We start from the raw sequence: 16,449 nt of genomic DNA on the forward strand, positions 1-16,449 counted from the left end.
CACACACACACACACACACACACACACACACACACACACACACACACACACACACAAAGAAAGAGATAACGAGTCACCTTCTGTCACGCTGAAAGTGTTGAGTATGAATAACAAACCATAATTCACCAAATAGATATACTGCTCCGTATCAGTTTCTCTCTCAGGGTCAGATTTATTCCATTCATAGAAATCAACAGAAGAAAGACTGAATGCAGTGAGGGCACAGTGGACCGTCCATGGCAGTCAGGTGACATGATTAGTCACAGGAAGCATGACATATCAGCACTTTAAATATGTCTTAGTACAGAGACACATTCCTGTAAATCTGTGACAGGCTCTAAAGAAGAAACAGACTACTATTGAGTTAAGCAAGTCATAACAAGAGATTAAATCAAAATCAAAGCTAAAATCATTTAGCATGTACATTCATACAGCAAACAGTCACAACTGTACATGTGTACAGTATGAATTAAAAAAGTTTTCAGGAATGTTGAGTTAAACTCAACTTCCCATTGAATTTCAGGGTTATGTGCAGTAAGGGTTGCACCGCCTAGCTGACTTCACTAGTATGAGCGTGAAATGATTAATGCACAGAAAATGTCAACAACAGTGACTGTTGTTTTCACAAACAAAAACACAAATTCGGTCCGATTATCATATGCAATTTGTCTATTCAGACCAATGCATAAAAAGCTGCAGATGAGATGAATGACAATGCAAATCCACTCTCTGACAGTAGGTGGCGCTTATAGAAAAGCAGCATTACCCCAGTATACAAAGCACTACACAACTTTCAATTTCATCATTTGTCATGAAGAAGAAATGTTTTCAAACAGCCGTTCAGATTTTTGTATTTGCACGGTGTTCCTCAAACAACACTAAATACAAGAATAAAGAGACAAGAGACCTGGTTCCGGATTCTTTCTCTGATATATACTGTATTACTATTACAATTGTAATGCTATTTTGTATAATACTACTTATTATAATACTATTTCGTAATAACAATAGTTTGAGAGTGCCACCAAGCCATATACTTATATGGGCATGGGACCAAAAACGCTAATCTCATTGGTTGGCTGGTTTTCTTTGCAGTATGATGGAAATGAGAAGCTCTCTCTGTCAGATTGAGGCATGTAAATGTTTCTATCAGTCTGAACAGAAATATTAACAGCCATTCATTCAAATTAAAATGTATTGCACCAAACATTTAGTCTGATGCCATGTAGTTTCTATGAACATATCATCACACTCTTTTACCTGTACACAAGCCAGCCTGGTGGGCGGGGCCTTTCTCCCTCACATTCTTAACGAAGATGGTGTCCATGGGCTCCAGACGACTCCGATGGAGCCCTGCATCAAACACACACAAAATATATTTCATAGTTTGTACAGAAGGGGAAAAACTGAAATTAAATACTGAAAATCGAGGATTCAAAATCTAATTCAAACTTGCATATAATCAAAAATAATATATGAAATATTTAAAGTTCTTCACTAATTTCTAGGTCACTAATCATATAATATGTCAGATGTTCTTCCTCCACTGAAGCTCAATATGCTCTTTGGATCATTTCAAGTCATGCTGGAGATCAAATGCTTAAAAAAAAAACAAAATTATTAAAACTGTCCATTATTCATCAGGCTCAAATCAAAACAGAAAAACTAAAATACAAATCATGAGGTTGGACACAAACTTGTGCTGCTGTCATTAAAGCAAACATGGAATACTGCATAATAAGACAGTTTGACATTCATGTTGATATTTAAAAATGCTGATTTATAATTGTAGAATTTGTAATGAAAAAAGAATCTGTTTTAAATTACAAACATTCAAAATCGAATCGTTTCACTGGTGTACTTTTGGACCTCACTGTACAGACACACAAATGCACACATTCATAGATGTTTAGGCTGGCACTGTGGAATGTGTTTTGCTCATACTGATGCCAAGTGTCTCATGATGGCATGATAAGATGAGGACAGATGGTAACTGTCAACAAACAGGTTGAGGTAGTAACGCATAAACTGATCTGGGAACTGTGGGCCTTTAGTGTAGCATCAATACTGGTCTTATATCATCAGATGATCTGTCGCAAGTGGCTTTCATTCTCAGCTCTTACACAAATCTCTATGATCTGAAGCTACAGTGTGTGTGGACTGTGTGTAGATGCGTGTGTTTGCTTGTGCACCTCTGTATCAGTCATTGGATTTTACTTGCATTGCAATTGCCTGGGATCCAGTGGTATGTCATTATGATAATATGTTAAGCACAATAAGACATTAGGACTCAACTTTCTCACTTCAGATCTTGACATCTGGATTTGCATCTTTTTTCATATACACAAGTACTGTGACATGATATCTTTTTTTTTTTTTTATATGGAAATAAGGAAACATTTTCATATGTCAGAACTTGCTAATTATATGGCACATATCTCATATTAATCATGCTCCTTCCTGTAATCCTGCTTAAACTGGACTGATTTTAATGCAGATGGACTCCCTGATTGTGCAAGAATGGAAACTTGCTCTAGGAGGCGCCATGCAACAAACATCTGTTTCCCTGATCTTGACATTGCTTCTGCCGCTAATTCATCTCAGATCAGTGACTGATGATAATATAAGTGATAATGTAAGCAAGAGGAAGAAACACAAGTCATATGAAGTTTAGTCAGCGAGTGGCAAAACATTCTCAAATTATAAGAATTTAACTTTAATGACTGCAATTCACATGATGTGTGAACATAAAAAGCATATAAAAGTTAGACTCACCCTTTCCATTCCCATTCTCTTCATCCTAACAGGAAACAATAAGAAAACAGTTAGATCATAGCAAAATTACTACATGGCCTTAAACTTAATGGTTTAGTAATTTACAAGATACGTAAGTGAGTTATTATCATCTTTAATATACTGTACTCCACTAATCGTATAATAGAAATGACAGTGGAGTCTTGGAGTATTTAAAAAAATTATGCTCATCAAGCCTATTAAAGTTATTGTTTCATTTTATAGTTTTGTCATTTTTAGTCACGCTTATATCACTTTTTAAAAACTATGACTTTCTTTCTACTATGAAACAAAAAGGAAGACATTTTGGATAATCATGCTAGTCACTAATTTCTATGCACTTACAATAATGAGGACTGAGATTTTAAACCTTCAAAATGGACATAAGCTATTAAACAAGCTATTATTATTATTAATATTTATTTTGTATTATAAAATAGTAATGTTTTATATAATAATAATAATGTTATATATGTATAATATATGACGTATAATATTATGTATATATAAATATATTATTATTATTATTATTATTATAATACACCTCATATTTATAGTTTTACGCTGCTTATTTGTCTTTGAAAAGAGTGGCCAAGATTTGAAGCATTCTAAAATATGCAAAACATGAGAAGAAAGTCTGGAACAATATTAGGGTGAGTAAATGATGACAGTTTTCTTTTTTTGGGGGGTGAATTATACCTTTTATGTCTTTGGTGTGCAACATGAATTAAGTCGATAGTTATCCTCAGAGTTATGCATCATATTAGGCACCAACAAAAAACAAAAACAGGAAATAACTTATTTTATTTTTTTATAACAGTTCTCAATAAATTGGTTTGATCTCTATCATGTAACTGATATCGACACTGAATTTGTCCCAGCACTAGAGGTCATCAGCACTGGGAAAAATGGAGCACTTTAGCAGTGAATGTGCTGCTTTTAGCCACAAACACATAAACACACCTCCGCAAGAACAAGAGCCGCAACAACATTAATCTTTCCATCGGTGCAGGAAATGACATAGTCTTTATAATATTCACTCTGCATCTTTATTTACAACAGACACAGTTTAGATAACCCATGCACAGCTTTCACAAAATAACCAGATTGCAAACCAGAGGCTCAAATCACACACACACACACAACGCTGATCAGGCAGTTTAAAGTGGGCAGCCCAATGTTTAGTCTGCGCTGACTGGGCTCATTCCTAACAAACTCACACAATACTGAGGCTTTGCCGTCCCAGGAGAAAGACAGACAGAGGGGCAAACAGATGGGTAGAGAGTGATGGACAGTGACCACAACTTTAAGATTTATAATCAACATCCAACCCACAGATCAAAATGAAAGTCCACGTGTGCATTGACTTGGAGCTGGTGGGGTGACAGATGGAGAGTGCCACACAGTCATGCGACCACGTGGACACTGGGAACAGTGAATGGACCAGAACACATTATTCCAGCAGCCCTGGTACGGCCCGGACCAGCCCAGAGCGCGTGTGGTACCAGTCAAACACAAAATAGGCCCTTTGAGTAGGAAAGCAAACAGCAGCTTCTCAGAGAAGAGATGCCATATCCAATCATAATGGGGCTTTGTTTCTCCAACATCATGTACACACACACACACACCATTTAAACTTCTGTAGCTTCTGTAAACTTCTAAATAAAATATGGAAATAAAATACACTACCGGGGTTGGCAAGATTTATTTATTTTTATTTTTTGAAGTCTCTTATTCTCACTGAAACGGCATTTATTTGATCAAAAATACAGTAAAACGGTAATATTGTGAATTATTATTACAGTTTAAAATCTCTGTTTTCTATTTGAATATATTTTAAAATGTAATTTATTCCTGTAATGGCAATGTTGAATTTTTTAGCATCTTTTCTCCAGTCTTCAGTGTCACATGACCCTTCAGAAATCATTCTGAAATGCTGATTTGCTGCTCTAGAAACATTTCTTATCAATGTTGAAATATTTTTTTAGGACTCTTTGATGAATAAAAAGTTCAAAAGAACAACATTTGAAAAAGAAATGTAACATTTGTAACATTATAAATGTTTTTACCATCATTTTGAACAATTTTGTGTCCTTGCTCAATTGAAACATTTCACTGACCCCAAACATTCAAATGGTAGTGTATGTCCCATTTATAATGTATACAACTGATAAAGATACTTTGTCTCATGCTTTCAATAGGCCTACATTTCTATATTTAATAAGACACTTAAAAGTGCACTGAAAAAAAATGTTCTGTGCAGCAACAATGTAAATTGGTTTTATAGAAGTAAAAAATATTACTAAATATGACTCAAGTTGACCACATTAGATAACATCAACAAAAATAATTAAGTGTCAGATCAGGTAAAATGCTCTTTAAAAAAATGTAAAAAGTAAGTTAACTGCATATATCCACATTTAACATGGTGAACAGAACAAACAGATGTCAGACATGATTAGATATCTCACGGCTTTCCTTATATAAGCCCTTGATATTTTCGCTCTAATTATGATGTGCATTTGCAGAACACAATTCATCTCTCCTGAACTGTTTATTTGGTCTTTCCCTCCTCTTCTCTTTAGAAAAAAGAGCTAAAGGAAAAATGATTCCACTCTGGCTCTCTGTGAGGTGAAGTTCTTGGTGGACCAACTATTGCTTGTATGGCCTAGACCAGTGATGGGCAAACTTGGCCCTTCCAGGCCACTTTCCTGCAGAGATTTGATCCAACCCTGATATGACTCACCTGCCTGTAGCCTTCTAGTAGTCTTGAAGACAATGATTAGCTGGTTCAGGTGTGTGGCCTGGAAGGGCCAAGTTTGCCCACCCCTGGTCTAGACCCTTAAAACAAAAGGCATTTTAGAGTCTGATGCCATAAATGAGTTCCAAAAAACTGCTCCAGTTTTTTAAGAATATTTTTTGAGCCCTAATATCATGCAAAAGGCTCTTCATCACAAAGTGGTTATTTTTACAGATAAAAGTCCTTGAATGCCTAATGCACAGGCCTAGAGCACAACTTACTCTTTGTAGTTGAGAGACAGGGATGTTTTATTTCAGCTGTCAATTGACTAAGTCAGGGCTGTCCACATTTTGTAGCCTGATTTTGTGATAGTTGGCAGAAATCCTCACCTTGAGATTGGTGTGCAGGGCAGACTCTGGCGGGTAAACGATGAAGTGCCGTAGTGTGAAGACAAAGCCCTGAGAGTTCTTATGGAGCACCAGTGTACGTGGACCCTGCCAGGACACACCCAACCCATCTGCCCCGCTCCTGACAGCCGGCCGAGGGTTCTCACTGGATGAAGAGATCCCATCTCTCCGCCCCTTTGTCTGGAGGAACCAGAGAGATAGCTGTAATTAGACATTCACCATTCATTCAGTCACTCATTTAGTCCAAAGCTATTATTCCAATGGGATAACATGTCACACAGAACACTGTATCTAATGCAAATGAAATGCATCAGTGTTGACAAATAAGTCACATTTAATGTGATAACTGGAGAATACTCTAGGCAGATAATTGCTAGAAATAACACCCTGTTGTTCCAAATGACCATTCCAACTGTTTTGGATCTGTCAGTCTACTTACGCCACCTGTGCAAACAAGACGTGGGCATGTGAGGAAAAGTAACTGAAAGGGGGAGGGAACGGGAAACATCTCTCCACATTTGGGAGCCATGATGTCATTTTGATGGTCAACATTCTCTAAAGAATTCTTAGAGGCCACTAACAGAAACGTTACTTAGTAGATTAGTAGGAATAAAGGCCAGGGATCGCTCCAAAAAAAAAAAAACATTAAAAAATAATAAATAAAATAAAATGATTTTCGATTTAATCTATATTTTATTAGCTTTGGTTCTCCAAACACATCAGTTCACTAAAGAGTTAGGAATAAAGGCCAGGGATCGCTCCAAAAAAAAAAAAAACATTAAAAAATAATAAATAAAATAAAATGATTTTCGATTTAATCTATATTTTATTAGCTTTGGTTCTCCAAACACATCAGTTCACTAAAGAGTCCCTTTGATGCCTGAGTATTGGGACAAAACAGGCCGCAGACGTGTAGCGTTTTATTTGAAAGGTGACATCATCATTCCCCTCATTTTGCAAGAAAATACCTCTTTTATCTTCAACCTAAAATCAACAACTTCACCAGCCCTGTGGTTTCACTATAACAGGAAGTCCAGTTAGGGCAGGAAGTTCCCTAAGAATGGTGTCAAAACAAGGGGATTTTTTTCTTTTTATTTGGCAAATCATTTTATATAAAGCAGACATTTACTTCTCAAATGTCTCCTCTTCACCCCGTTACTCCTCACATCTCTCTGCACTCAGCAGAAGTCATACTCTATAATCCAGCGGTCCTGACTCTGACCGCAGCCTCACCCCCTCTCTGCTTCTCACTCTATTTTGGTCTCACACGCTGTTTTCATTTGGCTGTGCTTATGTCTGAACCTTCTCTCTTTCACTTGCATTCTTACCAACTCGCACGCATGATCACACACATATTAGACAATACCATACCATTAGACAAATTGTAATTCTCCTTTTAAACAGCTCCGCATATTGTGTGGAATGATGTAATGTTTTTATTCAATTTCCTTTTCTTCTGTTAAAGGGATAGCTCACCTAAAAATGGACACTCTACAGTCATTTACTCACCCTCATGTCTTTCAAAAGCTGTATGGCTCTCTTTCTTCCGTAAAACAAAAAAGGAAATATAAGCCAGAATGTCCAAGCTTCTCTTTTCCATACAATAAAAAGGAGAGTGACAAGATTTTCAGTGGATCCCAAACTTAAGTTTCACTGAATGACCTTTGAAAATAGTTCACATGCCATTTGGACTACTTTTACGATGCTTTTATTGTACTTTTTCGGTATTTTTAGAGCTTGACAGTCCCTGGTCCCTATCCACATTCATTACATGGAGAAAAGCAGCAGTTTAACATTCTGTTAAACTTCTAATTTCTACTTCAGTTTTATGGAAGAAAGTTATACAGGTTTTGGAACAACACTTTATTGAGTGAATTATCCCTGTGAGTATTTTTAAATAGACAATAGACTAAATTTGCAGTGATTTTTTGGAAAATCTGTGGAATGGATCACATTAACTAGAGCTGAGGTGGCTGAAAAAATAGCTAAAATATTTAATAAACACAAGGATTTAAGGGTTTCTTTAAAATAAGATCAATTTACCCGAGAAGCTAATTTGCATAGATATTGCGAAGATATTAAGGCTCGTTTTCAGAGAATGTATCTTGTATTAAATTTCTTGTCTTTCTTCACTTAAGTTCATGCGCGCGTGGGCCTGCTCAACGGATTAGACAGAGACAAAAGACACAATAAGGCTGTGTAAGTGACAGGATGAATGTACAGGGGCCTGTGTGAATTCCATAACGTTTACCGTGAAGCCAGGACATGTTCAGACAGAGACGGAGAGGCTAGCTTTAGAAAGAGAAAGAGAGGGAGAGCTCCGTCTTCAACAGGCTCCAACACGCAGGTTTCGACCACAAGGTTCCTCCCAGCACTGAGAATACTAAACCCTGTTATTACCCCCCCAAAAAACACACAAGTGTACACATAAACACAAGCTGGTCACCTTATGGTCCAGCAATGTACATCCATTTAAAGCATTACACTTTTCCTTCCGTTCTGTTCTTGTCATGTATGTTTCTTCATCACTAACATTCTAATGGATTGCAAACGTGACTCTCCAAGGAAACCAAGCACTCAAACAAGTCATCTGTTTGACGTCAGAGAGACCTCCAAGAACACTTACTACATTCCCATTAGATTAAAAGCTTTTGAGAAGTTTACTGACATGTTGCAAGCCAGATGTCCATAGATCTAATGGTACACAACAATGTCTTTCATATCACATCTTAAAAAGAGAGAAAGGGTCTCATTTTCCAGCAAAAATATGTGAACAATTGACATGAGAAGCAAAATTATTGAAAACATTAAGATTTCTTTTCCGAGATTGTAGCTCGAATTATTTTTTTCATGCACTACTGTATTTTCTTGCATTATGCATATATTTTCTCAAATAAAGTTTAGTAAGAATCGAAACCAAATTATCTGTATATGTATATATATATATATATATATATATATATATATAGTCCATTGTTAAAAAGGCCCAGCAGAGGTTGTACTTCCTTCGCCCCAGTAATATAAAAATATTCAGTACATTCCGTAAATATTTTTTTCTGAAAAAACATCAAAAATATACTGATTTTTTTTATTTTTTTTACATATTTGCATTTGTCTGTCTAACCATGCATCAGCCAAATTAATAAACGCAAATATCGTTGAAATCATAGTAGTGTTGGCGCTGATAGCCTAGTGGGCAGTGCACCGACATATAACGCTGTTGTGTTATGGGAGTCCCAATTTCAAATCCCAGCAAACTGTCAAAAATAAATCTAAAAAAAAATAATAATCATAGTAGTGTTGTGCACTAGAAATACACCCTTATGACTTCTGCTAGTGTTGGGCGATATGGTCATTTTTCAAATCGTCATATCGCCAGTCCGTGAGATCGCCAATACACGATATTATCGTGTGTGTGTGCATGGGTGGGGGCAAGAGAGAGACTGTACTTATCATAGGCTATTTCATAACTATGTGGTGTTTTAAACCGCGCACGAGAGAGAGAGGGAGCCTATGGAAGCACCACGAATCTAAATAATATACTTTCAAACATACTGATAAACTAACATGTTAAATACAAAAATATTTAAAACAGCTATTTCATATATATTCGGATACAACAGTCATACATCGCTATTAGGACGGCATGTCCTGTGACAAGTTTACCGCATCAGAGCATGGAAGTTATCAGTCTGGTCCGCAAAATCAGGCAACGGTGCAAATCAAAAGTAGATTTATTTTAAAGACCAACAGTTTAACACTAAATATTGGACATAAACGAACACGTTAAATATAAAGTATTTAAAACAGGTAAGTTCATATATTTGGAGTAAATTTAAATTGAACGGATACATCAGTCATACAGTGATCAGGACCGTGTGCCCCATGATGAGCCCGACGCACCGCCACAGAAACAAGAATGAGATGCGTTCTAACGACATAAGAATGTATATTGCTAAATGCCCTCAAAATGCCTCATTTGATGAGTGTTTTATTATGTCTCCAGTCCTCTAAGTTGGCAGGTTATGCTTACACACACTCACAGACAGTCGTCAGAAACAATACACTGCAAACAGCTGAGTGTGTGATCCCGCTGAAAAGTTGAGCGTAATTAATGTTCAGTGTTTAATCCCTGACACCCTGCCCTATGACTGCAACACACACAGCTGAGAAGAGGTGCGAGTATGCGTGTGTTTAAACCTGTCTGTCAGCTCTTTCAGTTCCGCTGGAGCTCCGTTAAACAGGGTTTTCCACCTTTATAGCAATGTTTCAATCCAGAAAAAAAAAATAAACAGAACTGCAGGGAATATGAATGAATGTACTTGTATCCAGCAGAGTGACTTCAATATCAACATCATTTTAATATCAAATAGACATTGTTTATACTCCACATAATTGTAACCATATTGTAGCATATTGTAACCATGACCATACAATGTACTAAATGGACATCTTCTATGGCGCATATCATAGCATGACCTTTAGAATCAGTAATATTTATAGTTGTATAGCTTTATAGTTGTTGTTGTATTTTTTAGATGTGTAATTAGCTTTTATTTTTACATCAGTTTTCAGTATTAGCTATTTTTATTCATTTTCTTCTTTTTGTCATTTTTCTTAGTTTCTTAATTCTAAAGTTTTAATTGCTTTTTATTTCAGTTTTAGGTTTAGCATTTCAGTTTAAACTTACTTCAACTTCAAATTATTTCAGTTAGCTGCCAAGGCAACATTTCAAACGACTAGTTTCATAAAATAACAGCTTTTAACAATATTACTGCTTAAAATAAGCTAATTTTACAGTATTGGAGTGGTATGTCATAGTGGCTAAAGATGTGAATTGGTGACTGAAAGGTTGTAGGTTCAAATGTGATACATGAGCTTCCACTGTTGTTCCCTCGAGCAAGTCATCTAAACCTATGTTGATCCAGGGGGATTGTCCTTAAGCATACAATAAGTCACTTTGGGTCATGTATACTTACCTATTAGGGGTCCAAGCAGCAAAGGTATTTGAACTGACATTCTTATTATTTAGTCAATTTAGTTCAATGTAGTAAAATCACCGCCTTGGAAATATAAGGTTCTATCTGCATTCTGAGCAATTTTGAGATATTGAGCTTCAAATTTTTTGCGTTCCATAGACTTCTGTAGATAGAACCCTTTTTGTTTAAAAAAAAGGCCCAAAATGTACACAGCTTACAAAAGAAACATCAAATAATGTGAATAAGAATATGTGAATAACTCCATTTTGACAAAAATGTCAGATAGAAGTTTATAATTCCAAGGTGAAGAAATTCTACCAATAAGGGACACTATAACAGAAAAGCTGATAGCTCTGCGACTGTTTGATCGAGGAATTTAAAATTTAGTCTGGTGTTTCTTTGCTACAAATTCTAACATATTCTATTTAAAATTTCATCAATTTCTGGATGAATCAATAAAAATGGCAGCTAACAGCCAATTAAAAATCAGAAGTCAATTATTTCAATAGTAAATTGTTGATCTTTATGAAATTTGGTATGCATATGCAGATAGCCTTAATGAGGCTATGTACCAAATTTTATGACAATTGACCCTTCGCAAAAACCCGCCCTCCTTAGTTACAGTTGCTATGTCCGACAAGCCATGCCGCTCTCACATTACAAATCATGTTATCATGCAGTGAAAACTACATTGCGGAGCAAAGAGGACACTGACAACACGGACAGAGCAGGTCACTTCTGGTATGAAAATTTTGTCATTTTTTACGAAATTCAAACAATAAATACCATTTTGTGGCTCTTTAATGTGTCGTAACAGATCACTGTAGCGCCTGTATTTTATTTCAGCCACAGAAAGACATCAATATAATTTTTCAAGTTTAAGTCCACCGATGTTCTACTCTCCTGTCTGATTTGTTTGTCGAACAAAATGGCGGATTTGGCGTTATGACTGGTCAGATCGCCTGTCAATCAAGCTCTTTGTGAAGGATCAACTGGCCACAAGTTTACACATAAATTATAACAAAGATTAGTATTAAAATTCCCGTCCTGTCATTTTGAATTTTCCGAAAAACCTATTTTTTCATTATTTGTCCCCAGTCATTTTTTTGATTCACATAAAATGTGGTGTGTATCATCTAGAGTGCATCCTGACAAAACGTTCACCTCCAGCACTGTGTATTTTAACACAGCCTTGCTAAAGGACACCACCTGGCAACCTTCTGTCAACCCAAGAGAAACACACAGCTGAATGACTGGACAAGAAAACTAGAGCATTAAGTCCTGCAGTAAATCTGAACGAACCCAAGCAGCTTCATTTAAATACAGGCGGTTCTAATTGAAACAACATGGCTCCTCGCCTTCATTAGCAGATCAGAGTCTGTCCTTCTAGAGACATTTTCCTTTTCTGCGATGGGAAAAATGGAAGGGTTCACCTCTGAACGGATTATGATGATTGTTCAAACGTGGTGAGGCACAGTTTGCTTTTTTAGGAGGACATGGAGCAGTTAACCCAACAGAAGGAGCAGCCCGACCAAACATAGTTGAAAGCGGTTGACTTTGGTTTGGGTTAGCGTCTCATATGAGCATGCGTCTGGCCGACAGCTGTCTACATGTAAAATTCTGAAGAATATGCCATCCCATTCCACACTACTCCATCCTCACATGCCTGGGAATATGTCTTATGAATATCTTAAAGTGTGTGATCACATGACAGGACAATCACAGACACAAACAGACTCCTATATACACAACAGACCTAGACATTCCCTAACTATATCCTATAATCTAGGTGCTTAAAGCAAAACCACACCAACCAATCAATTTAACACACACACAAACATACACAGTCACCCGAAGGGCTTTTATAACCCCTTATCTGATGCCATTACTTTCTAATTAGTATCTGACCTCCCACAACAATCTCTATGGTTAAAGTTTCAGATAAGACGTAAATGCAAGTAAAAGGCACATTCTCAGAAAAGTTTTTTTAAGACCCAATATTTATTCCCCGAAACTGACCTTTTACCTTGTAAAGACACACACAATATAAATACTTCATATTTATATAACACCTAATATAACATAAAATATTCGAATATATATATATATATATATATATTACATTTAATATAATACTTAATCATTAAAAATATATCAAATGTTAAACTATAATTCTAAATAATATCATGCAATTATAATGCATTTCTGTCAATTTTGGGCTTTTTTTGGGACTTTCAGTGGCATTTTTGCTCAAGACCCAGGTCAATTTCTGACCCTAGTGATAAATAAATATAAATATCTTTCAAAAGCATTTTAACATGTATAGATTACGCTATATGTCTCTCTTTTTCTCCACACACACACACACACACACACACACACACACACACACACACACACACACACACACACACATAAAAAAAGCTTACCCTGCAGGTCTGCGAGGGTCTCGGCAGTGCTCTGCTGGCATTGATGCCATTTGTGCTTTCAATAGTGTCATTTTGGAGGTTCGAAATGTTTATTTTTGGTGTATCCCCGTGTAAAACCGCCACCCAGATACAGCGAGGTTCTGGAGAGCTGCAGTCCACCCCTACTGCATCCTGAAAACACCACTCCTTACCCCCTACACGCGGGCACACAGCAGGCATTGCCAACGGCACCTGACCCGCTGACCACATCACACATCAACACACACGGGAGTGTGCAAGGGCTCACAAAAGGACGAGTCGCAATCACAAAGGAACCATTAAGACCTTTTGATGTGGCAAAAAAAATGAACAATCTGATAACCAGAAATAGGGAAAAGTTAAAAACTACAAGTCAGCTTAAAGATGTGTCCGTTCTCTCCCAAAGAGAGGAGAAATTCCAGATGTGGTTTCTGTTGAACATGCCCAAATCTCCTCATATTTCGTTAATCCATGCTGGTGAAACTTCTTAAAGGATTCCGGAGTTAAACTGATAGTTCCATATCACACCGGTGAACTCCACACCTCCCATGCTCACGCACATGCACACAGACGAGTGTTATGACCACAGAGGCATATCCAGAGATGAGAGTGATCCAGGATGTGGCCACATACCCCTGTCTGGCAGACCCAGAAATGTGTGTGTGTGTGTGTGGCGAGCACGTGGCAGTGCTGGCAAGATGTAGATCCAGGGAAGCCGGCTGCAGGATGGAAAATTTAATTAAATCCAAGTTTTTACGCATCAGTTTTCCTCCACTTTCTTTGCTTCAGTCTTTTTTTTATTCTATTCCTTCACTTTCTAAACCATTCAGCTCATTCAGTCTTTCTCTCTCCCCACTCTGTCATCTCCTCTAAACTCTGGCTCTCAGTCACTATGAGTGGGCCGGCCCTCCTGCTTTTCTTTTGCTCTCTCTCGCTCGCTCTCTCTCTCTCTCTCTCTCTCTCTCTCATTCATTCAGGTGTCTTTCTCTTTATCACTTCTTCCTGCCTGTATCTATTTGCTGCTCAACAGTTAGCTATTCTTTATCTCACTTGCATACTCTCATATGCCTATTTCTACTCTTTTTAAATAACCCACAAAATCAAAATCAGAGTTTTGTTGCTTTTAGTCAATGTCTGTTACCTACGAGGTCATGTTCAAGCCAGTTTACACCTAATAATCACTTTTAACACATTTACAGACACAAAATGTACACTCTTTTTCTTTCGGAATACTCACTATAAATCCTGATGACTCATCCTGCACTGCACAGAATTCCATCCAATCAGATGCTCCCTAGAAAGAGAATGCCCCGCCCTCTAATACAAACTGCAACTCATTTTCAGCAATCTTTTTTTTTTGAACCCTTCTAAACTTTTTTTTTTTAATTGACACGGTGACTTTTTTATTGACTTAGACTTATCTAATCCTCTTTTTTGTTTTGTTTTGTTTTTTCAAATTACATTTCTAAAATAGTCACCAAGTTTAAAAGAAATCAAAATGACTGAAAAGCTTACAAGGGTTAAAAAAAAAATCCCTTCAATATGTAATTAACTTACTCAAACCAAAACTGTAGGCTAAGGCTTCGTTTTCTTTTTGCCATCTCTATCCCTCTGGCTCTTTTTCTTTCTTTATCACAGTCATCTCTACAGGCTCTTCCATCAGCCCTCATTACTGTCTGCCGCAGAAAAACTTTTGCCTTTTACCCCTCAGAGCTCTCCGATTTCTGCATTATCTAATCTTTCCATTTCATTTTCTTCTTTTTCACTCAATCCATCAAGCAAAAGACATGAAAAGAAAGAGTCTGAAGCCACCAGACAGTACTAAAAAAGTCCATGTAGTCCAACAACATGTTGTGGCTCCGCTGAAACCTGCCAGAGTCCCCAGCGGCTCTGAAAGACCATTCGACTGTGTGCGAAACAGGAATCAACAGAGCAATGCAAAAAACCCCCCGCTCTCTAAAAGTCCCCTCAGAGAAAGACCAAAATAATGGTTCCGGTGGCAAACACAATGAGCCAAAAAACTCCAAAAAGGACAGAAAAACAGTGCATATTGCTTCTAACTAAAAAAAGCACAAATGGAGGAATGACCATTATGGGAAAGAAAAACCAAAAGACTGAGAGAAAAACCCAGAATGGCAGACAAAAACACAGGGTGCCAGGCACCTCACTGCAGCTGCTCTCTGAGGCCAGACTAAAACAGCTGCTATAAAACAACACACAAACACAATCACACCAACACAACACAAGACACGCACAGTAGCATATCATCTATTAGGTCACATATTGACACTAACACACACACATCCGTGGAAAATCTCACCCAACAGGCAGGTCTCTGGTGTGTGTGTGAGAGAGGCAGGCAGCTGGCCATCGATGAGATATTTCCTTCTCATTCAACTCCACAAAACACACACACACACCTGAGATCCGTTACAAATGAGGATGGACTGGTCTTACCTGACGCACTGTTAGACGTGTACCAGCACGACAACATACAGCCAGAACATGTACACAACAATACATGCAGCACAACACACACACGATTTATCAAGCCAGGTGAAGCTGTCATGAATAGACTGAAGATTAAGTCATTCTGAATCATATAAATGCCTCATATTTTAGGTTTACACACAAAAGATACTTATGACCTTAAATATCCTTTTGTGTTATTATGAAAGCATGCATGGAAAGCTTTAATGGAGGAAACACACATATACACACACACACACGCCTGAGGTGTGTTGGAGATGAAGACACATAAGCTCTAGTAATTAAATATGAATATCAAGACTTCCTGCAGTCTAATCTGAAGCTCATCCTCCTTTTCCTCACCCCTGTATGAACTAAACAGGACAATAACAATAAGAAGCAAAAAAAGTGAGAGAGATCTCAGTCTCGTATTTACCAAAGACAAAAAAGTCTGTGATTTAAAGTCAATATGAACTTACTTCGTCTAAATTTTTTCCCATAAGAATTTATGAGCTATGCAATTCCAGAAGAAAATTTGTATTGCTCTGTGGTTAGTTTTTTTAAAGCCAAGAAAACGAAAAAAAAAAAAAAAAAAACGTAACAAAGAAGATGGA

The 16,449-nt window shown here is 37.1% G+C and overlaps 1 protein-coding gene across 9 annotated transcripts in view; it reads right to left on the minus strand.

Moving 5' to 3' along the window:
* The window catches only part of LOC107654534 (rho GTPase-activating protein 23-like), an 83,681-nt gene that overhangs the window by 33,535 nt on the left and 33,697 nt on the right, over positions 1 to 16,449 (minus strand). For 7 of the 9 annotated variants that reach the window (XM_016441652.1, XM_016441646.1, XM_016441645.1 and 4 more), the window contains exons 1-4: positions 13,349 to 14,592; positions 5,923 to 6,120; positions 2,776 to 2,800; positions 1,261 to 1,353 (exon numbers count right to left, since the gene is read on the minus strand). In XM_016441652.1, coding sequence (XP_016297138.1) covers positions 1,261 to 1,353; positions 2,776 to 2,800; positions 5,923 to 6,120; positions 13,349 to 13,597 — 565 coding nt within the window. In that variant the 5' untranslated portion in view covers positions 13,598 to 14,592. Of the gene's footprint in view, positions 1 to 1,260; positions 1,354 to 2,775; positions 2,801 to 5,922; positions 6,121 to 13,348; positions 14,593 to 16,449 lie in introns of those variants that run through there. The other 2 variants (XM_016441651.1, XM_016441649.1) reach the window with 1 other exon arrangement.

The sequence above is a fragment of the Sinocyclocheilus anshuiensis genome, unplaced genomic scaffold (genome assembly GCF_001515605.1).
Source record: "Sinocyclocheilus anshuiensis isolate Anshui unplaced genomic scaffold, SAMN03320099.WGS_v1.1 scaffold419, whole genome shotgun sequence".
Lineage (NCBI taxonomy): Eukaryota > Metazoa > Chordata > Actinopteri > Cypriniformes > Cyprinidae > Sinocyclocheilus > Sinocyclocheilus anshuiensis.